This window comes from Dromiciops gliroides, chromosome 4 (assembly GCF_019393635.1).
Source record: "Dromiciops gliroides isolate mDroGli1 chromosome 4, mDroGli1.pri, whole genome shotgun sequence".
NCBI classification, from domain to species: domain Eukaryota; kingdom Metazoa; phylum Chordata; class Mammalia; order Microbiotheria; family Microbiotheriidae; genus Dromiciops; species Dromiciops gliroides.
The window spans coordinates 95420745-95443715 of NC_057864.1; the positions used below are offsets into that span (position 1 = coordinate 95420745).

The 22971-nt window shown below is 36.8% G+C and overlaps 1 protein-coding gene across 1 annotated transcript in view; it reads left to right on the forward strand.

Moving 5' to 3' along the window:
- The window catches only part of NEK7 (NIMA related kinase 7), a 180834-nt gene that overhangs the window by 83372 nt on the left and 74491 nt on the right, over positions 1 to 22971 (forward strand). The window contains 1 exon segment of the mRNA XM_043962734.1: positions 8877 to 9017. Within this exon segment, the coding sequence (XP_043818669.1) occupies positions 8877 to 9017 (141 nt within the window).

Below are 22971 nucleotides of genomic sequence, written 5' to 3' on the forward strand. Positions count from 1 at the left end.
TCATATATTGTGTACAATCAATAAAGTCACCATATTCGGTGCAAAAATCCCTCAACTGTTAGGGAAAAAAAAAAGCTTATACAGGTAAGAGTCTCCCTTGAGTTAAATCCTTCCTTCCCTCTTTCCTTCCTTCTTTCCTCCCTCCCTCCCTCCTTCCCTTCCTTCTTCCTTCCTTCCTTTCCTCTCTCCTTTTCTCCCTCCCTCTAGTCTCTCCCTCTTTTCCTCTCTTTCTCTCTCTCCTTCCCTCCCTTTCTTCCTCCTTCCCTTCCCAGAATATGATTATCTGGTCTCTTGATCCCACTACATGCTTCTTCACTTAATTCCTTTTCTACTTGTATTCCTCCTGGTTACTACTGGCTGAAAACTGGAACCCTATAAGTAATAAGAATAGAATGGCAATAATAATGACATTTATATAATACTTATAAGGTTTGCAAAAACACATTATATATGTTATCTCATTAAAGCTTCACAAAAATCCTGTAAGGTATATTCTGCAGATAGTATTATCTCTATTTTTATAGTTGAGGAAACTGAAGCTCAGAGATATTAAAGGACTTGCCCATGGTCACATACCTAGAAAAGGATAGGACACAAACGAAGGTTATGCCTAGCCCTTCATCTCCCACTGTAGGCAGTCTTCATCTACAAAAGCAAAGGTAAACGCAAACCCAACCTAAGAAAAATCTATTTTAGTAAAAGGACAAATTTCCTATTGCATCTTACCATTCAAGAAAATAGTCTAGGTACAAGCTACACTGACAAGAGGTAGAATTCAAATTTAGTGATATATTTGGTTTATATTTGACGCTTTTTGAGTTTGACTATTTTTGTATTTTGTCCTATCTCTTTAAGTAAAATGTTGCTTTTGAGAAACTTAAAAACATGTGAAACTTGAAATTATTTATAAATAGAAAATTACTGATTTATGGTTCCTTGCTAAGTCCTTCTAAATTGATTAGGGATCTTATCTACCTTTATCAGCTTTAAAGGGTTCAACAGAGTGCATATATATATATATATATATATATATATATATATATATATATGTGTGTGTGTGTGTGTGTGTGTGTGTGCGCGCGTACATACATACATACAAAACCTTCAGAATTAAATACATTATTGCATAAAGCTTAATGTAATCGTTATTAAAATGTCTGTAATATCTCTGATGGTTTCAAAATAAGAGAGACCCTCACCCTACCCAAGCCTTCTTCTTCTTTTTTTACAGCAGTATGATAGATAGGCCCAGTAGTAGTTGGAGATGTGCAGCTATGTTGCTTCTCATGTCATCTCTCCACATCTAAATTGTGTGACAGAACAAGGGAGCAGATGAGACAAGCTGTCAGTCATCCACACTGCCCCTTGAAGAAAGGCTATGGGGGGGGAAAAGGTGCCGCAAATGGGCTGTGAAGTTTACATACACTGCCCACTGTTAAACAGATTATGTCTAATGAAGTGTCTAATGCTCAGGCCATATCAACCTAATCCTTGGTGGCAGTTCATCCCTCAACTGCCAAAAAATACCGCCTTCTGGCCCTCTCTCGCCACTCTGGCCGCCAAACACAGGGAGGTGCCCAGTCTTAATAAACCAAGACAGTGTGTGATCTGACATGCAAATGTAGGTCATTGCATATGTAAATGTGTGATTACAAACCTGAATGCCAAAACACATTAGTGAGACTTTGCTCTCAGCATGCGGTTGTCACACTGCCTTAGTAGTTCATGCTAATATTTGTCAAGTTATTGTACAGACAGAAGATAATTCCCAATTCATATTGAAAATATATGGAACTTGTAATATATAGATTACTTGAGAAAGCTGTATTTTATTTTTTAGATTGACAAGTCACAATTGAGAGAATGGCTTTAAGTCTTAGTACTTGGTATGTGAAAGAATATCATTGCTTATGTGTTAATCTTGTAGAGTAAGATGTGGCCTCTGAAACTATTGGCCCATTCTACCAATTTTTAAATACTTAATTTTCTTTTAATGGTTAAAGTGGGTTTTGAAAATTCATCCTTTACTTAATCATTTATTGTAAATTTTTAAAATTACACAAGCACGAGTAACTGTTGTGAAAACATGTAGTAAATATTGTACCTGAAATGTTATTGTTATTTATGTATTCCTCATTCTTTTTTTGTTTGATTTTTTTTGTTTGTTGTTGTTTTTTAGGCAACTGTTTGAGGCCGAATTTGAACTCAGGTACTCCTGAATCTAGGGCCGGTGCTTTAACCACTGCACCATCTAGCTGCCCCCATTCCTCCTTCTTAAACAAACACCTTTTACAGTGGCATTCAATAGCAATCTATCTTAAAGCCTCTAAGTCCCTTTTAAACAAAAGACATTCTCAATTTTTATTCATTTTTATGCTAATCATATTTTTGCATCATTATTCTTTCCTACCAAGTTTTAAAGTGTGTGACATATAAGATAAAATGTTTATGAAAATCTTCCAAGGCAGGGTAGGAAAATAGTAGGTAGAGAGCTGGCCTCAGAGATAGTAAGACTTGGGTTCAGATCTTGCCCTCTGACACATACTGTGAGCCTGTACAAATCACTTAATGTCCTAGGTAGCTCTTAAAGACTACAAATTACAAATAAAGCTCTGGTCTGTTAGTAGAGGGAGTTTTTTTGCCTAGGAGTTCCCTAGAACTGTTCTTTAACTCTATGAAAATAAACAGTATGATTAAGTATTTTAATAATTGTTAGAAGGCATCAGGTTTATATATCCCTGATGCCATATGAAATCATATAACATAGCCTTTTTCTTATGACTAACAGTTAAATTCAACAAGTATAAAATAGCTGCTATGTACTTAATAATGGTTTAGTGGATAGAGCTGGGTGCTTGAGTGGATTGAACACTAGGCCTGGCATCTGAAATACCTGAGTTCAAATTCAGCCTCAAACAGTTACTTGGTGTGTGACCCTGGGCAGGTCACTTAACCTGTGTTTGCCTCAGTCCCCTGGAGAAGGAAATAGCAAACTACTCCAGTATCTTTGCCAAGAAAACCCCTTGGACAGTATTGGCATTCTAAAGTTCATAAGGTCACAAAGAGTAGGACACAACTGAATGACTAAACAACAACAATGTATAAGGCATAACAAAATACTGGCTCTGAGATTAAAATTCTACAATTTAAGCCCCCATTAATGGTGACCTGATTTTGTTGACAGATTTGAATTAATATTAGGAATACTTAAATTTAAAAAAAAAAAAAATGAAGGGGAGCGGCTAGGTGGCGCAGTGGATAAAGCACTGGCCTTGGATTCAGGAGTACCTGAGTTCAAATGCGGCCTCAGACAGTTGACTTACTAGCTATGTGACCCTGGGCAAGTCACTTAACCCCATTGCCCAGCAAAAAAAAAAAAAAAAATGAAGGGAAGGAATACTTAAATTATATACCTAGTTACATTTTTCAAAAAATTTTTTATACTTCTGTACATTTTCAAGGAACAAATTTTATCTTCTTATACTTTGAAGTCTCAAAAGAAGAAAAACATTAAATAATAATTACTTCAAACTAATACTCTTGATGTTTGTGTTGGAATTGAAACCCTCCCCCTCCCCCTGAGTATTTCATTAATTCAGGAACAATAGACCCAAATTGAAAAGACACAATTTAATGAGGACAAATAGAAAATCTTACACTTTAATTAAAATTTGATCTGCATAAAATTTTGGCTAGGAGAGCTATTAAATTTATGTTAGAATGCGATAAAAGACCTCAGAATTTCAATTGACTCCAAACTTAATCTGGGCAATATTTTGTCATGGTTACTAATGAAATAAATGCAGCCATCAGGCCTATTAGTAGAGGGTTAACGTCCAGATCAAAAGAAGGACAAGTCCAAATAGTATGTGCACATATAGATTACATCTTTTATATTGAGCTTAATTCCCAGTGTGACATTTTAGGAAGGACATTGCAAAACTTGACCATATCCAGAAAAGTATGATTAGGATAATTAAAGATTTGGAAATTAGATAATATATGGAATGGCTGAAAAAAACTAGGGGTGTTTATTCTGTTAAAGATTCCATTTTGAAAAGAAATCGGAAATATGTATTATACTTCTATACTATAGAAATAGGATTAATGAATAAATAGATTTTATAGGGAAGCAAATTTCAGTAAAATATAAAGGAGAATTATATGTATTATATTGCTAATGATAAGCATCTGCAAAAAGACTAATCTGAAAATAATTACACTTACACACTAACTTTGGTGGCTGAGCATGAAGTAATAGAGAATGTCTATGAAGAACTTGATAATACTCTAAAAGTCAAATCAACATATACTGTACCTGACACTTGATGATTTAAATACAATGGTGGGAAAAGACAAATTGGAAAGGCCAAATATTTATGGCTCTATATCATAAACACTTAACAAAAAGAATCAGTAGGCACTGAATATGGCAGGTGCCAAGCAATACCTCCAAGAATGAAATTGATTGCATATTAACTTATTGACATGAGACTTATGCATGCATCAGTTTCTGGTGTATAGTCAGATCATCAGAGCAGACCTGAATTTGTGAAAAAGAAGAAAGAATATGTGTGAGAAAACGATATGACATACACTTACGATTTAAGCATGAATTATTTCAACAAGTTATTAAAAATAAAAAAGGGAAATGGATAAAAATGACACCAATACTGACTATAATAAATTCATCCAGAAATTAAAATGATGTAAGTTAATTGCTAAGTTAAGGAGACTAAAAGAGCTCAAAGAACACTTTAGTCAGAAAACATCTTACTTGCCAAATGGATAGAGATAGCTGCCAAAGGCAATATTGTATGTTAGGCTCATAAGCTCATCTGTAATACCAACCAACAAACTAAAGGCTTAAACACCTACTTTATGCTAGGAACTATGGTAGATGCAAGATATATAAATACAAAGAATGAAACAATCATTACTACTACTTCTACTCCTATTCCTACTACATATAGTGTTAAAGGTTTGCACATAGTTTTACAAATATTATCTCCTACTCTGGAAGGTAGATGCTTTTATTCCCATTTGACAGTTGAAGAAATGAAGACTAGTAGAAGTTAAGCTTATATTTTAACAAGGATGAATAATGATTATGGGCAGTATCATCTCATAAAGCAGAGAGGGTAGAGCAAGTATAAAGAAAATGACCCCTTGGTGAACCAGTTGAATTCTACACTGTTTTCCTCTCTTGAATCTCTAGCCTCTTATATTGCCAATTACACCCAGTCAAGTCTCAGCCTTAAATAACTCCCACCTTTCATTGCCTTTGTTTTTACACATGTGCTGCTGAGCAAAAGTAGAGAAAATCATGCAAATTTCTGACTGGGTGCCCTGTAAATTTTATGTTCCATAACCTCAACTGGGCCCTTACTGCTGTTAGGCAATCCTATCGCATCTCCCTCATCGAGTCACTATTCCACTCTCCACAGTGGCTCAAACCTCCTGTGATTGCCCCTCCCTCCACTTTCTCAGCTGAGAACCTTGCCTTACATTTAAAGAAAAAAACTGAGGCCATTTACTGTGAACTCACTCTTCAACTTTTTTCCTCATCTCCAGTGTCTTCTGCCACTATGCCCTCCTTCACTGCTGTCTCATCTAATGTGGTAACTCCTCCTCTTAACACAAGCGATCCATTCCATCCTGTCTCCTCCAACAGATTGCCTCCTTTGTTATCCTCACTCTATGACTTCTTTTCTCTTTTTGAGTATTTAAACATTTTATTAGTTTTTGTCTTTGTATCTTTTTAAGATTTTTATAATAAACACTTTTATTTAAAGTTTTGAATTCCAAATGTTATCTCTTCTCTCCCTTCTTTCTCCCCTCCTTGAGGCAGTAAGCAATCAGATACAGGTTATACATGTTCAATTATGTAAAACATTACCATATTTGCCATTTTGTTTAAGAAAAAACTTGAATAAGAGAAAAAAATGAAAGTCAAAAATAGCATTCTTCAGTCTGTTTTCAATTAATACCAGTTCTTTCTTTGGAGGTGGGTAGCATGCTTCATCATTAGTTCTTTGGGATTGTATGATTCTCATTCATTCTCATTCTCATTCTCTCTCTCTCTCTCTCTCTCTCTCTCTCTCCCGGCTCATTTCCTACTGCCTACAAACATGCCCAGGGATGGCTAGATGGCACAGTGGATAGAACACTGGCCCTGAAGTTGGAAGGACCTGAATTCAATTCTGAACTCAGACACTTACTAGTTGTATAATCCTAGGCAAGTTACTTAACCCCAGTTGCCTTAAACATCTGGGGCTATCTCCAGTCACCCTGGTAACATATCTTGCCACTGAACCCAGATGGCTCTGGAGGAGAGAGTAAGGCTGGTTAATTTGCACAGCCCTTCCTCATTTAAATCCAGTTCACTGTAGGTCACGAAATCTGTCATGGTACTCTTTGAGAACAAAGGACAAACAACAGCAACAACAAACATGTCCATTTCTTGCCCGTCCTGAAAAAACCTCCACTTGATCTTCCCATCCCTGCTAACTGTTATCCTAGTTATCTTCTGTCCTTTTGTGGCTGAACTCCTTGAAAAGTCCAGCTACAGTGGTACCTCCCCTTTCTCTACTTTAATTCTCTTCTTAACTCCCCTACAGTATAGATTTCAATCTTATCATTCCACTCTGACTGCTCTCTCTAAAGTTACTCATGATTTCTTAGTTGCCAAATCCAGTGTTCTTCTCTCAATCTTCATTCTCCATGGCCTCTCTGCAGCCTTCAACATTGTTGATAACTTTCTCCTTGATTCTCTCTCTCTCTTTGGCAAGGCAGTGAGGGTTAAGTGACTTTTCCAGGGTCACACAGCTAGTAAGTGTCAAGTGTCTGAGGCCAGATTTGAACTCAGGTCCTCCTGAATCCAGGGCTGGTGCTCTATCTACTGTGCCACCTAGCTGCCCCAATACACTCTTTTATCCAGGTTTCTCTGGTTTTCCTTCTACCTATCTGAGTGCTCCTTTTCTGTCTCTTCTGCTTGATACACCTCCAGGTCAGGTTCTCTAACTGGTTCTGTCTGGGATCCTCTTTAGTTCTCTCTACATACTTCGCCTGGTGATCTCCTCAGCTCCCATGGATTTAATTACCATCTCTATACTAACGATTCTGAAATCAACCTTTTCTTCTCCAGTCTCTCTGCTGACCTCCAATCTCACATCTCCAGCTGCTTTTCTGACGTCTTGAACTGGATGTCCAGTAGACATCTTAAACTGAGTATGTCCAAAACAGAACTCGTTATCTTTTCCTTTCTTATTACTGTAGAACGTACTAACCACCAGCTGTTCCCTCAGCTCATGATCTAGGAGTCATCCAAAACACCTCACCATTTCTCACACCCCAGCTCTCATTTCCAAGCTGTTGCCGAGGCCTGCTGATTTTACCTTTGCAGTATTTCCTGGGTACACTTCCTTCTCTCCTTTGACACTGCCAGCACTACAACAGCCTGCTGGTGGGTTGGCCTGCCTCGTCTCTTCTTCACTCCAGTCCATTCTCCATTCAGCCACTAAAGTGATTTTCCTGTGATGCAAGTCTAATCATGTCGCTCTCTTACTCAGTTAATTTCAGTGGCTTCATATGGCCTCCAGGAGCAAATTCAGAATGCTGTGTTTGGCATTCAAAGCCCTTCATAACCGTAGCCCCTTCCTACCTCTTACACTTTTGTTATTGTTTTTGCTATTGTTCAGTCTTTCAGTTGTTAGGTTTTCTTAGACAAGATACTGGAGTGGTTCACTATTTCCTTCTCCAGTGTGTACTTGTTTTTTATAGGTAAGGAACTAAGGCAAATAGGGGCTGAGTGACTTGCCTAGGGTCACAGAGCTACTTTCTGAAGCTAGATTTGAACTCAGATCTTCCTGATTCCAGGCCTTCTGCTTATACCTTCCCAACAAATATTTTATGGTTCAGTGACACTGGCCTAGAGATTCTTTCTATTTCAGCCCTGGTCATTTTCTCTGGCTATTCCCAGTGCGTAGAATTCTCTCCCTTCTCCATTTTGACTGCTGACCTCCCTGGCTTCCTTAAGACCCAACTAAAATCCTGTCTCCTACAGGAAGCCTTCCCCAATCCATCTTAATTTCAGTGCCTTCCTTCTGTTAATTATTTCCTTTTTATCCTGTAGATAGCTTGCTATCTCTCTCTTTATCCCTATCTCTCTCTCTATCTCTGTCTCTCTGTGTTATCTCTATATGTTTATGTGTTGCCTTCCCCCATTGGATTGTAAACCCCTTGAAAGCAGGCAGGGATTATCGTTTTGCCTTTTTTTTTGTATCCCTGGTACTTAGCACAGTGCCTGACACATAGTAGGCTCTTAATAAATGTTTATTGAATTGAATTGAAGGTATTCATCTTATCAAAGTCAATCCAAGGACATTCAAGTGTAAAAATAGATAAAGGACTACAGAGGAAAAATGGAAAATATTTGGAAAAATTACTTCATAAACTTTTCTCTATCAGGGATAGTTTAACAAAACACTTGAACTTTCAGATCACACTTCCTAAGATGCTTATAGAGGTGATGTAAATGTAATTAGAGAGAACAAAGAAGGGAAAAACAGCCAGATTGGATCAAGTATATAAATTTTTGGAAAGCTACAAGCAGGCTTTTGCAAAGAATATTCAATAGTAGACCACATCTTACCATAACACAATTAGCTGAAAGATGTAGAAAAAATAAAGTCCCTTTATGATTTTCTTTTTATTGATTAGGAAAAAGTTTTTTAATTGGAACATAATGTCCCCTTACTGGCTCTTTTATAACATAGATTCTCCTTTACATTCTTGATTAAAGAGTTTCAAGATTCCTTGGAAGATCTAATAATGTAGTTTAAAACTTTTTTCCACTTTTTTAAAAACCATTACAGAAGGCCTTACGACCTGATATGGGCTATAATACATTAGCCAACTTTCGAATAGAAAAGAAGATTGGCCGTGGACAGTTCAGTGAAGTTTACAGAGCAGCCTGTCTCTTGGATGCAGTACCAGTGGCTTTAAAAAAGGTCCAGGTAAGAACATTTTTATATATTAATACAAAGTTATTACATGTGAATAAGGGTCAAAGTACAGGCTTTGAAAATTCTGGGTTGAAGACCTTCAGTTTCATGTACAATCCTCTTTTTTCTGTTTTACTGTGTATTAAATGCCAGTTCTTTTGATGGTTTGTAAGTTCAGAATACAAATCAAAATTTAAAGATAATTAAAGTCTAGCTTTTTTGGAATGCTTGGGAATCGTATTTTTCAGAAAGGATCACATTAGTATTTAATTTGGAATGTTGAAAAAGTATGAAATGGCATACTAATAACTTGGATGGAACCCCATTTCCTTTACTGTGAATACAAATGCTCTTGATGTAGATTGTAGCCCCTCCATGCCTCCTCTTGCTTTATAGTTCCTGTGCATGTTTTTTCCTCAGATAAATCTTCTGTTAAGGATTTATTGATAGACTGGAAGCCAACTTCTTATTTTTCTTGTCTCTCAAGACATTAAGGTATTACCTCAAGACTGTCTTTTGCTTGTCATTCTCATTATATGTTTGTTCTAGTTCTCTTTTTGGGTCAGATATATCTTCATGTAATTTACATTGTTTCTTCCATTTAAATCTTAATTGGCAACTTGTAGCACCCTACTTGAACTTATTCTATATCTTTCCATTCCCATTGAGTTATCATTTCGGCTATTCTCGTCTCATCTCAAAAGAGATATTTTACAAATTTTACAAAAATTTACAAATTTTACCCCAGAAAAGTATTTTACAAGCACTTAGCACAGTGCCTAGCACATAGTAGATACTTCATAAATGCTTGTTCCCCATATCTTCTAAGATCCCCTTATGTCATAATTTGTGGCCACATAATGATATTAGGAAAATATTGTTATTAAAAATAAGCAAGCTCTTTGGGATCATTGAAATCACCTCACAGTTTATCAAGTGTCATTTCCTCAATTCCTGGACCTGATTTATTAGTCATATGCAATACAACACACACACACACACACACACACACACACACACACACACACACACACAGTTTGATGGACTTCTTAACCAACTGAATACCACTGTGTAATCTAAGGATAAGAACCATTTTTTATTTAATTCACTTTGTTTTTCAAGTGTGGATGATTAATCTCTTTGACGTTAATAAGAATTTCAATGTAGTATTCTAGGGTTTGATGCAATTTTTTTGATCTTGTGAATGAATAAGAATACTCTTCTACAATATTATTGTGTTATCTTAACTGGTTTCTCACTTGTGACAGGGAAATTTTTAAATACTTCTTTAATTGATTTGCTATCCAATTTACAAAAGCATCTTTCTTCATCGTCTTTCTACATCATCTTCCATGGCATCTATTCCCTTCACCCTCTCAGCTGAAGTCCTCACTTTATCCTTTGCTTTAAAAAAATTAGACCATCAGGAGCTCCTTCTAGCCTCCTTCTCATTTCATATCACCAGGACATCTTCCTTCATTGTTTCTTTCACCCCATCTCACATAAAGCTGGCCCTTTTCCTTGCAGAGACAAACTACCCTACATGTATCATCAATTCTGTCTTTTGCAGAAGAATGCCCCAACTCTCACCCCAACTTTCAACTTCAGTATTTCCCTGTCTATTGTGTCCTTCTCTGCTGCCTACAGACATATTTCATATTTCCCTGGCATCTTAAAAAAAATTAAAACCCAAACCAAACCCCACTTGTTTCTAACTATCATTCTATATCTCTCCTTCCCTCTTTGCTGAACAGGTGTCTCAGTTTCCTATACTCTCACTCTCTTCTATTTTCTAGGATTTTTTGTTTGTTTGTTTGTGAGGCAATTGGGGTTAAGTGACTTGCCCAGTGAGTGTCAAGTGTCTGAGGCCGGATTTGAACTCAGGTCCTCCTGAATCCAGGGCCAGTGTTTTATCTACTGCGCCACCTAGCTGCCCTCCTCACTCTCTTCTAAATACTCAGCAGTCTAGCTTCCAATTTCATCATTCAACTGAAACTGCTTTCCAGAGTTATTGTTGATTTCTTAATCATCAGATTTAGTGACCTTGCCTTAATTTCTCATTCTTCTTGACCTGTTTACTGCACTGGATGATATTGATTGCCCCCTTTTCCTGGATATTATCTCTTCTCTGTTTTCATGACATTGCTCTCTTCAGGTTCTCCTCTTGTGTAAAGCTCCTTCTCAGTGTCTTTTGATGGATTTTTATCCACATCATGCCATCTAACCCTAGTAGTCCTGACACAAGAGCCTAGAGCAGTCTGAGATCATTAGAAGTCCTTGGAAATAGGAGAAAGTGAAGCTTCATCTAAGCTAAATTAGGGAATCATTTTTTATCTTAGAAGAAGTTTAATCAATAAACAAGTACGTGTTAAGTTCCTGTTGTATATCCAGTAATACTATCTATTGGGGACACATAATGATCCATCCTTTTCACCTCTTAAAAAAAAAGTATAGGTAGTTTCTCTTTATGGCACTTGCTGTGAAGTTGGACAAACTATTCAAAACCACTAAAATAAAGTGGAAAATTGCATGGTGGTCAAAGAGAAAGGTCATTGTCGTTTTGAAGTTAGGGAAAGGTTTATGTAGAAAGTAAGACTTGAATAGGTTTTGAAAGATGAGGAAAAAAGGTAGTACAGATTCTTAGAAGAGGAAGGATTTGGGGGGAACAGTAACATTGAGGCATCAGTAGATAGGTCCAGTTAGAGAAAGGAGAGCACCTTAAAATCAGTGTCATAATCAGGAAGTTGTTAACAGCAATCCGGGTGTTAAGGAACAAATAAGATAGCAAATTACTTGCCACCTTTGAAACTAAATTCATGAGGCAGTGTTGTGCAATGGGAAATTACTGGATTTGGAATAACATGTTAGAATTTCACCTCTGCTCCTTAGTACCTGTGCAACTCTGGGTACATCACTTAACCTCTCTATAAAATGAGGGGATTGCAAACAAGAGTCAGCGTGGCTTCATAATATTAACAAGAAAAAGAATAGCCCACATTTAATATGGTGCTTTAAGCCTTGGAAAATGCTTTCAAACATTATCTCATTTTATCTTCACTAAAACCTTTGTAGGTGCTATTTTAGTATTTTCATTTTACAGATGAGGTGACTGAGGTAGAGGTTAAGTGACTTGGCCCGAGTCACATAGCTAGTGTAAAAGGATAGATTGTAACTTCTATGCACTGTGCCACTTACCTGTCTCATTCATCAACAACATGTCATACCACACTGATCTTACTTCCTTTTTTGAAACAGTTATTAAACTAGATGATCAGGAGAATGCTTTAGATAGTTTACCTAGACTTGAACAAAGCATTCTTTCGAGTACGTCATACTTGTGGACAAATATATATGTAGACTACACAAGAATACAATTATGTGAATTTTGAATTCTGGTTTCAAAGAGTAGTTGTTAATGGTTAAATATCAGCTTGACAGAAGGTCTCCAGGGGAGTGTCCCAGGGATCTCTACTATTTGACATTTTTATCAGTGATTTGGATAAAGGCACAGATGGCATGCTTACCTAATTTGAAGAGGACACAAAACTAGGATAGAGTTAACATGCTGGATAACAAAGTCAGGTTCCCAAAAGATCTTTATAAAATGAAGAGTTGGGCTGAATCTAATATGATAAAATTTAATTGGGATAAATGTAAAATCTTACGCTTGAATTTACAAGTATAGAATGGAAGAGACCTAGTTAGATAGCATTTGTCTGAACAGCTGGGTGTAATATGTCAGTTGTGTGATGTGGCTGCTGAAAAAGCTAGCAGGATCTTCAGCTTCACTAAGAGGCTTAGCTCCCAGAAATAAGGGGCTGATCATCCTCCTGGGGGCAGCTAGGTGGATATAGAGTGCCAGGCATGAAGGTTGGAAGATGCATCTTTGTGAATTCAAATATGGCCTCAGATAGTTAATAGCTCTGTGACCCTGAGCAGGTCGCTTAACTCTGTTTGCCTCAGTTTCCTTATCTGCAAGATGAGCTGGAGAAGGAAATGGCAACCACTTCAATATCTTTGCCAAGAAAACCACAAGTGAGGTCACAAAGAGTAGGACTCGACTGAAATGACTGAACAACAACAGTATTCTCCTGAACTCTACTCTGATCAGACCACAGCCAGTGTATCATGTTCATTTCTGGTGCTCTCTTTTTAAGAAAGACATTGATCAGGGGAACCAAGATGGAGGTAGGCCTTAAAGACATGTCATATCAGTAGAAGTTGAAGGAACTCAGGGATGTTTAGCCTAGAGGCTGGGAGACAGGCAGTCAGGTAGCCTTTATTAAGTACCTACTATGTGCCGGTCACTGTGTTAAGCCCTGAATATACAAATAAAAGCAAAAAACAATGTCCCTGTTCAAGAAGGAATTTCGAGGAGCTTACACTCTTGTGTCTCATGTTATGTTCATGTGCATGTGGAGGAACACATAAGAGGTGATAATGAGTGTGATGACTGTGTGATGAAAAAAAGGAATGGATGTGAGAATTGATATTGTAGAAGTAGATTTAATAAGACTTGACAACTGATTAGATACTGGTCGGGGAGGAGGTAGAGGCAGGAGGGTGGGTGGTGAGAGTAAAGAGTTGAAGATATTTTCTATGTAACTAGGGTGCTCAATACAAAAAGAAAAGTTTGGAGAGAAGGGGCAAGGGAAGATAATGAGTTTGGTTTTGTGTTATGTATGTGTATGTATATATGTATTATAAATTCATTCACATGCGTATATGATATTTAATATATAAATTCATTCACATGTCTATGATATATGTGAATGAGTGTGTGTGTGTGTGTGTGTGTGTGTGTGTGTGTGTGTGTGTGTGTGTGTGTGTGTAAAGTACCCAGCACAGAGCCTTTTGGTCCTGGACTTTTCAAGGAGTGTGACATTGATGATGATCCTACAAAGGAGATTGAGAAGCAACAGTTAAGCAGGTAGGCCAGGAGAGCAGAGTCATGAAGGCCAAGGGAGAGGTGGGAATATTCAGGAGGTGTTCAAAAGGGTCTAAAAGTTGCATAGGTCAAGAAGAAGAAAGAACTGAAAAAAGGCAAGTGGATTTAGCAATTAAGAGATTGTTGGTAACCTTGGAGACAGCAGTTGGCCAAGTACTGATAACTTGTAGAATTTTTCCATTTAACTGTGACCTCGTTTAAAAAAAGATGAATGTTGTATAAGATAATGTCTCTTAAGAAACTTAATTAGGGAACAATATTTTTTTGGGAAGAAACATACTTTATAGGCATTTTATTGATTGTAGTGAGATCCTTGGCTTGTACTGATTTTAAAAGCTCATTGCATTTTATTTCTGCTGTCAAAGAAAATGTTAAAAGTACCCCAAATCAGAATATTTTCCATTAAAAAATGGTAACTAACACATAAATAAAAACAACTACCTTTTAAATACTTGCACAAAGGATTCTCTATTGCAGACCACATTGTATAGTCATATAATTGACTAAAAGTTGTAGAGACTACAAGATTTCACTATATTATTTGTTGATTATAAATAATGAGCTTTTGATTTGTTAGAGTCAAAGACAGCTTTTATGGTTTACCTCTTACAACTAGTGCCTTGTGCATATGTTAAGGTCGTACATGATTCCTTGATAAATGCAACCTCAAGGGTAATTCCTTTCAGGAACCCTCTGATTATTATCAAGTGAGAGATGAAGAAACAGGGAGTTGTATGCAGCTTGATGCAATGGGAAAAATACCAACTTTGGAATCAGAATATCTGGGTTCAGATCTTATAGGGTTGCATAACTGAATGTGGGTCTTGTAAAAATTTGTCAGTAAATGTTTAATTTGTATACCTGTTTTATATACCTATATACCTGGGGTCACCTAAAAACTTCTCAGGCACAAAGGGGTAATGAGTGGAAAAAGTTTTAGAAACACTGGACTAGATGATCTCTGAAGTAGCTTCTATTTATAAAAATAGATTTATGATTCTGTGAATTATTGTTGTACAAGATTTCTTTTGGTAAGGTTTAAATAGAAGAGGAATTTCTTAGAGATGATGAGGTACTCCAGATGTTTCTGTTTATGGATCAAGATCCATAATAATAAAAAATAATAATTGACATGCTGCTGCTGCTGTTTGTTCATTTGTTTTAGTTGTGTCACACTCTTTGTGACTGTGTTTGGGTTTTGGGTTTTTTTGGCACAAATGCTGAAAATGCTTTGCCATTTCCTTCACCAGCTCATTTTACAAATAAGGAAACTGAGGCAAACAGGGTTGAGTGACTTTCCCAGGGTCACAACTAGTAAGTACCTGGGGCTGGATTTGAACTAGGTCTTTCTGACTTCAGGCCTGGTGCTCTATCCACTGTATCATCTAGCTGCCCCAAATTGACATTTATATAGCACTCTAAAGTCAGCAAAGTATTCTTTCTATATCTAGCCTCCTAGCTCTGGTTCTAACTCTTTGATCTTACAACCTGAGCTCCGTACTTGCCTTTGGCACTGACTACCTTGGTGATCTTGAGCAGGTAACGTCTCTGTGCTTCAGTTTCCTGTCTATGAAATGAAGGTGTTGAAGATCCAATGTACTTTGTAGCTTTAAATCTGTGATCCTATGATCTCATTTGATTGTAATAGCATCTTTGTGAATTGGAACTACTGGTATTTTTATCCCCATCGAGTAGAGAGGAAACCAAGGCTCAGAATTTTTATAAGTGGTTTTTCCATTGCCATACAGCTAGTTAGTATCAGTCAGGATCTAAAGAGAGAGAGAGATCTCTTTCTGCCTAATGGGATCCTAGAGAGCTAGAAGGGTCCTCAAAGACCATCCATTTCTAGCTTTCTGTCTCCTACCCCATGCCAACTCAAGAAATAACAGGGCTTCTTGAGTTAACAAGCATTCATTATGCATTTGCTATGTGTGAGCCACTGTGCTAAGGGCTAGGGAAAGGAAAAATAAGTCCCTGCCCTGAAGGACCTCACAGTCTAATAGAGGCAATATTCAAACAACTATGTACAAACAAAAGAGATAGATATAGATATCTATATAGACATATCTATCTATCTATCTATCTAATCTATCTATCTATCTATCTATCTATCTATCTATCTATCTATCTATCTATCTATCTATCTATATCTAACAATAGCCCTAAGAGTAGCCAACATTTATATAGAGCTTGGAGTGTGCCAAGCACTGTGCTGAGCACTTCATAGTTATTTTTACATTTGGTTCTCACAGCAACACTGGGAAGTATATGTTATCCACATTTTACAGATGAGAAAACAGGCAAACGGGTTAAGTGACTTGCCCAGGGTCACATAGCTAATAAACATTTGAAATGGGATTTGAGCTCAGAACTTGATGATTCCAGGCCCTATCCACTTCACCTCCTAGCTGTATGTAGAAACAGGGTGTATGGGGGGGGCAGGGCGGGATATGTGGGGGTGTGGTAGTAAATTGAATTAATCCCAGAGGGAAAGCACCAGCACTAAGGAAATGGGAAAAGGCTTTTTATAGAAGGTGGAATTTTAGCTAAGATTCAAAGAAAACCATTCATTCACTGGCAAAAGCCTTTGAGATCCAGAGCACCTCTATGTAAAATGAGGTATGGAAATAGGACATTGGTAGAAGACTGTATAGTGAGTATACATACACACATATATGTTTAAATAAGGTATTTTGATTTTTGTATTCAGGTCCCATACAATTTGTATTTAGTATCATATTAAATTTACCTTTGTAAACAAACTGTTAGGGGAAAATGTAAAATAATTCAGAAAGAGAAATGATACTTTCATTTGTATGGAGGATAAAGGCCACCACTATAACTACTTCCCTAACATAAGGATATTTAATCTCCATCTAGGTTTCAAGGCAGTCACCGGAGCTTGATCATATGCTTTATGCATGTCCTTGATATTTATTAATGTTTACTTGAATTTGGGAGTGTCAGGGAAGCCAAATTTTAAAATTATGGTAAAGTTGTACATTGGGTTTATTATGAGAGTCTTATTTCTGCATGTTTTCACATGTGATTATAGAGAAGGAATTTATGGATGCTAATTTCATGTATGACTCATAGTATTATTTTAATTTGTTCATAAATTGCAAAGCCAAGTATTCAGTTATTTTTTAAAATGTGTATAGTAATTTACCAAGTGTGTTTTATAGCTTTTACCAACCTCATCATTTAATTCTTATTGAATTCCTTTGGAACAACCTATTATTTTAAGTACTTGGAAATCAGATATATTTTTAATAGTATTTCATAAATGGCATGATATTAGTGAGAAAAGTTGTATTCAACTATTAGATTATGACATAAACTCTGAATGATTTTTTTTTATCATTCTAACAAGATAGCTTAGATTTTTGTCCAAAAAGTTTTTTTTAAACCTCCTGACCTAATTCTTTTGTATCTGCTAATTGGTTTTAATAATTTCTAAATGTCTTCAGATATAGTAAACTCATTAATTTAACTCTTTATTCCAAATGGATAAGGCCTTGATTTTTCTAATTAAAAGAGAGCTACCATCTAAATCAGCATCCTGACATCCTTGTATAATGGAAAGAACACCAAGCTTGGGAGTCAGGAGACCTGGATTTGAGTCCTATCTCTGATACTTATAAGTTTTGTTGTTTATGGGTAAGTTAAGTCACTTGAGCTTTCTGAGGCTCAGCTTATTTTCTGTTTTGTAATAAAGCACTTTTGTAAGGAAAAATTTTACATGGTTATATGTAATATAAAAATGTAGATTCATATTAATACTGTTATAAATCCTTTGTGCATCTAAATCCCCTCCCATGTACTCTACAATCAAGTGACACTGCCTCTCACAAGATACTTCATCTCCCTAGCTCTGTGCATTTTCACTAGCCGTCCCCTTGCTTGAAATGTTCTTCTTCCTTGTTTCTGCCTTCTGCCTTCCCTGACTTCCTTCTAGTCTCAGCTAAAATCCCACTTTTTGCGAGAAGCCTTTTCCAGATTATTCATTTTAACAAAGTGCTTGACATTTAGTAGGCCCCTTCATCCAATTTAACCTACATATATGTATATGTATTTATAGGTGTGTGTGTGGGGGGGTGTAGATTCAGTACTTTTTTGTATTGTTGGCCAAGAGAGGTAAAGAAAAGATATAATATGGAATGCCAATGAAACTCAATTTCAGATGTCTTCAGATTTTATTTTGATTCTACTTTTGATCAGATTTTTTTTTAATATAGTATTTAATCCTGGAAGGGACCTTAGAAATCATTTAGTCCAACACTTTGATTTTATATGTAAGAAATACAATTCTCAAAAGAGGTGGAGTGACTCATCTCAGCTCACAGAGGAATTAAGTAGTGGAGCTGAGATTCAAACTGTGTCCTGACTGCACAGTCCCTATGACATGTCACTACTGCTCCAGTTATATCTCCAGCCCTGATTTTCTAAACAAGTTTTGTAAATTAGGTTTTGTGATTTAAAAATAGAACCTGGATGTGGTTAAAGGATATGAACAAATAATTCTAAAAAGAATTGCAAGCTATTAATTGTGCAAACTATTAATTCCAATGATGAATAAGAAAACTGTAAAACAAAACAAACCAAGAATTTGCCTCACACCTATTCCCACACAAAAGGTGGAAATAATCAATGTTGGGAGCAGCTAGATGGTGCAGTGGATAGAGCACCGGCCCTGGAGTCAGGAGTACCTGAGTTCAAATCCGACCTCAGACACTTAACACTTACTAGTTGTGTGACCCTGGGCAAGTCACTTAACCCCAATTGCCTTACTAAAAAAAAAAAAATCAATGTTGGAGGGATAGTATAAATATGGATACATTAATGCATTGTTGAAGGCACTATGGATTAGCATAGCCATTCTGCAAAGTAGTTTGGAATAATGAAAATAAGGTGATTAAAATATCCATACCGGGGCAGCTAGGTGGTGCAGTGGATAAAGCACCAGCCCTGAATTCAGGAGTACCTGAGTTCAAATCTGGCCTCAGACACTTGACACTTACTAGCTATGTGACCCTGGGCAAGTCACTTAACTCCAATTGCCTTACCAAAAAAAAAAAAAATCCATACCTTTTGTCCTAGAGATTCCACAGTCTGGTATATACACCAAAGCATCCCCAAAAGGACGATAAAAAGCATGTACAACAACATATTAGAGAAGCCTTTTGGTTTTAGCAAGTAAATAACTGAAAACAAAGTTGGGTCCAAGTAAGAGCTATGAGAAGGTACCTCCCTCCACTTTTTTGCTAAAGTCAAGGGGTCCACATACATGCAATGTTGCATATATGTTAGATTTTGTTTCTAAACTGATCAGTTTTGCTGATTTTTTTCTCTTCTCCTTTTTTAAATCTTTGTTATAAGTGATGAATATCTGGAAGGAGGAGAGAGGCATGGGGAAAGTTTAGAACATGTAAGAACAAAAGATAGTACAATTTTTTTTTTTTTTGGTGAGGCTATGAGGATTAAGTGATGTGCCCAGGGTCACACAGCTAGTAAGTGTTAAGTGTCTAAATCCGGATTTGAACTCAGGTCTTCCTGAATCCAGGGCCGGTGCTCTATCCACTGCGCCACCTAGCTTCCCACGAAACTTTTTTTTTTAATCTTGGGAGTTCTCAACCTATGGTTCATGAACTTGCTTTTGTTTTTGAAATCTTAGTAACTGTGTTTCATTGTAATTGGTTTGCTTTATAACCCTATGTATTTTGCTGTTTTATGCAGCTAGGTCTTGGAGTCAAAAAGATCTTAGTTCAAATCTAGCCTCAGATATTATTGGCTTTGTAACCTTGAGCAAATCATTTAAGCTCTCAGTTTCTTCATCTGTAAAATGGGGTTAATAATAGCACTTACCTCATAGAGTTGTTAATGCTCAAATGAGATAATCATAAAGGAAACAGCACTGTACCTGACACATAGTAAGTGCTATGTAAATTGTTGTTGTTGTTGTTGTTAATTTAAAATTCTGAGAAGGGAGTCCATAGGCTTCATGAGACTGCCCAAGGGGTCCATGACATGAAAAATATTGGTGGTGGTGGGAAAAAAACTGTGGTTTATCTCCTGTATGTGTTTGTGTTTAGGATTGTTGAGATTGCTGAATTCTGACTTCTGAATATTTAGAATATTACAGTATTAATGCTATTGCCTCATTTCCTCCTTTTTATATCATAGAACCATAAACCTAGAAGGAAGTTTTAGGTCATCTAGTTCACATAATCTTTCATACCAGTTGCCATTTCCAGACCCTTGTTCTGTCATCTTCACTAAGGAACTCAATTCCATTGAACAAATAGTTTAAGTGCCTACTATGTACAAGGTGATGTACTCTATGCTAGGCACAAAGATGATTCTATGAAGTTGCTTAATCTAATAGGAAGAGATAATTAGATACACACACACACACACACATATATACAAGGTGAGATGTAAAAAGGACAAACAGAGTGACTGGAGCAGTGTTACTGAAACTATAGAGAAAGAGAGGTTATTTTCAGCTGCAAAGATCAGCTGAGCCTTGAAGGAAGAATAGAAATTATATCAGTAGGCATAGAGATGATTCTGCCATTGCATGATCTTGGGCAAGTCCCTGAGTTTGTTTTGGCCTTCACTTTCTGCAATCGAAAATGTTTAAACTGGGAGACTTTCACAGTCCCTTCTATTTCCAAACACGTGCTCCTCTCATTTCATGACATCTTACTATGCCACCTTTCCTGATCCTGCCCTCTTTTGACATTTCTACCACCTTCCTTCAGTGAATTTGGCACCTAACAGCCTTCCCACTTAGTCTCCCCTTGGAATCATTTTCAGAGAACTATATTTCAGTTTTCCTATCCCAGCTTCTGTTTCAGTCATCCACTGATGTGGTTATACCTTAGATCTCACCATCACTTGGAAGTATTCCACCTCCAAGCTTTCTTAATCTGAAATTGCACTCCCTGTTCTCTTTCTTTTATGACTTTAGATATGTCTCTTTCTCTCTACTCACATGGCTACTACTCCAGTTCAGGCTCTTGTCACCTCTCACCCAGTTTATTGCAGTAGCTTTCTAATTGGTCTCCTTCCTTCAAGCCTCCTTGTTCCAATCTGCCTTCAGCTACCAGGGTGATTTTCCTAAAGCGTAAGTTTGACTATGTTATCCCACTGCTCAGTAAATTCCAATGTTTTCCCATTGCCCTCAGGAGCAATATAAAGCCCTCTGGCCTCTAAGGCTCTTTATAACCTACCTCTTTCTTACTTTTCCAGACTCTCCTCCAAGCATTCTGTAATCTAGCCATACTGGCCGACTTGTTCCTCACACATTATACTCCATCTTACATCTCCATACCTTTGTATTGGCTAGTCCCAATGCCTGGAATGCGTTCTGTCTTTACAAAGGTTACCTTTCATTATAGAGCTAGAAAAAATAATAACAAAATTCATTTGGAAAAACAAAAGGTCAAGAATATCAAGGGAAATAATGAAAAAAAATGCATAGGAAGATGGGCTTAGCTGTACCAAGTCTGAAGCTTTACCATAAAGCAGCAGTCATCAAAACTATCTGCTACTGACTAAGAAATAGAGTGGGGGAATCAATGGAATAGATTAGGCACAGGAGACACAACAGTAAATGACTTTAATAATGTACTGTTTGATAAACCCAAAGACTCCAGCTTCTGGGATAAGAATTCAGTATTTGACAAAAACTGCTGGGAAAACTGGAAGAGAGTATGGCAGAAACTAGGCATAGACCAACATCTTACACCTTATACTAAAATAAGGTCAAAATGGGTACATAATTTAGACATAAAAGGTGATGCCATAGGTAAATTAGGAGAGGAAGGAATAGTTTACCTCTCAGATCTTTGGAAAGGAGAACAGTTTATGACCAAACAAGAGATAGAGAATAGTATGAAATGCAAAATGGATGGTTTTGATTACATTAAATTAAAAAGTTTTGTACAAATAGAAGCAATGCATCCAAAATGAGAAGGGAGACAGAAAGCTGGGAAACAATTTTTATAGCCAGTATTTCTGATAAAGGCCTTACTTCTAAAATATATCAAGAAGTAAATCAAATTTATAAGAATCCTAGTCATTCCCCAGTGGAGAATGGTCAGAGGATATGAACAGGCAGTTTTCTGATGAAGAAATCAAAGCTATCTATTCCCATATGAAAAAATGCTCTAAATCACTATTGATTAGGGAGATGTAAATTAAAACAACTCTGAGGTACCACCTGACACCTATCAGATTGGCTAAAATGACAAAAAAGGAAAATAATAAATGTTGGAGAAGTTATGGGAAAATTGGAACACTAATGCATTGTTGGTGGAGCTGTGAACCGATCCAACCATTCTGGAGAGCAGTTTGGAACTATACCCAAAGGGCTATAAAACTTTGCATACCCTTTGACCCAGCAATACCACTATTAGGACTTTTTCCCAAAGAGATCATAAAAAAGGGAAAAGGACCCACATGTACAAAAATATTTATAGCTGCTCTTTTTGTGGTGGCAAGGAATTGGAAAATGAGGGGTTGCCCATCAATTGGGGAATGGCTGAACAAGTTGTGGTATGTGAATGTAATGGAATTCTATTGTGCTGTAAGAAAAGATGAGCAGGAGGATTTCAGAGAAACCTGGAAGGACTTGCATGAACTGATGATAAGTGAGATGAGCAGAACCAGGAGAACATTGTACACAGTATCAACAACATTGTGTGTTGATCAACTGTGATAGACTTGATTCTTCTCAGCAATACAATGTTCCAAGATAGTTCCAAAGGACTCATGATGGAAAATGCTCTCCAAATCCAGAAAAACAACACCAAACTGTTGAATCAGAATGCAGATCGAACCATACTATTTCTATTGTTTTTGTTGTTGTTTTTCTTTTTTGAGGTTTTTCCTTTTTGTTCTGATTCTTATAACATGACTAATGCATAAATATGTTTAATGTGATTATACATATATAACCTATATCAGATTACTTTCTGTCTTGGGGAGGGGGGAGGGAGCGGAGGGCTGGAG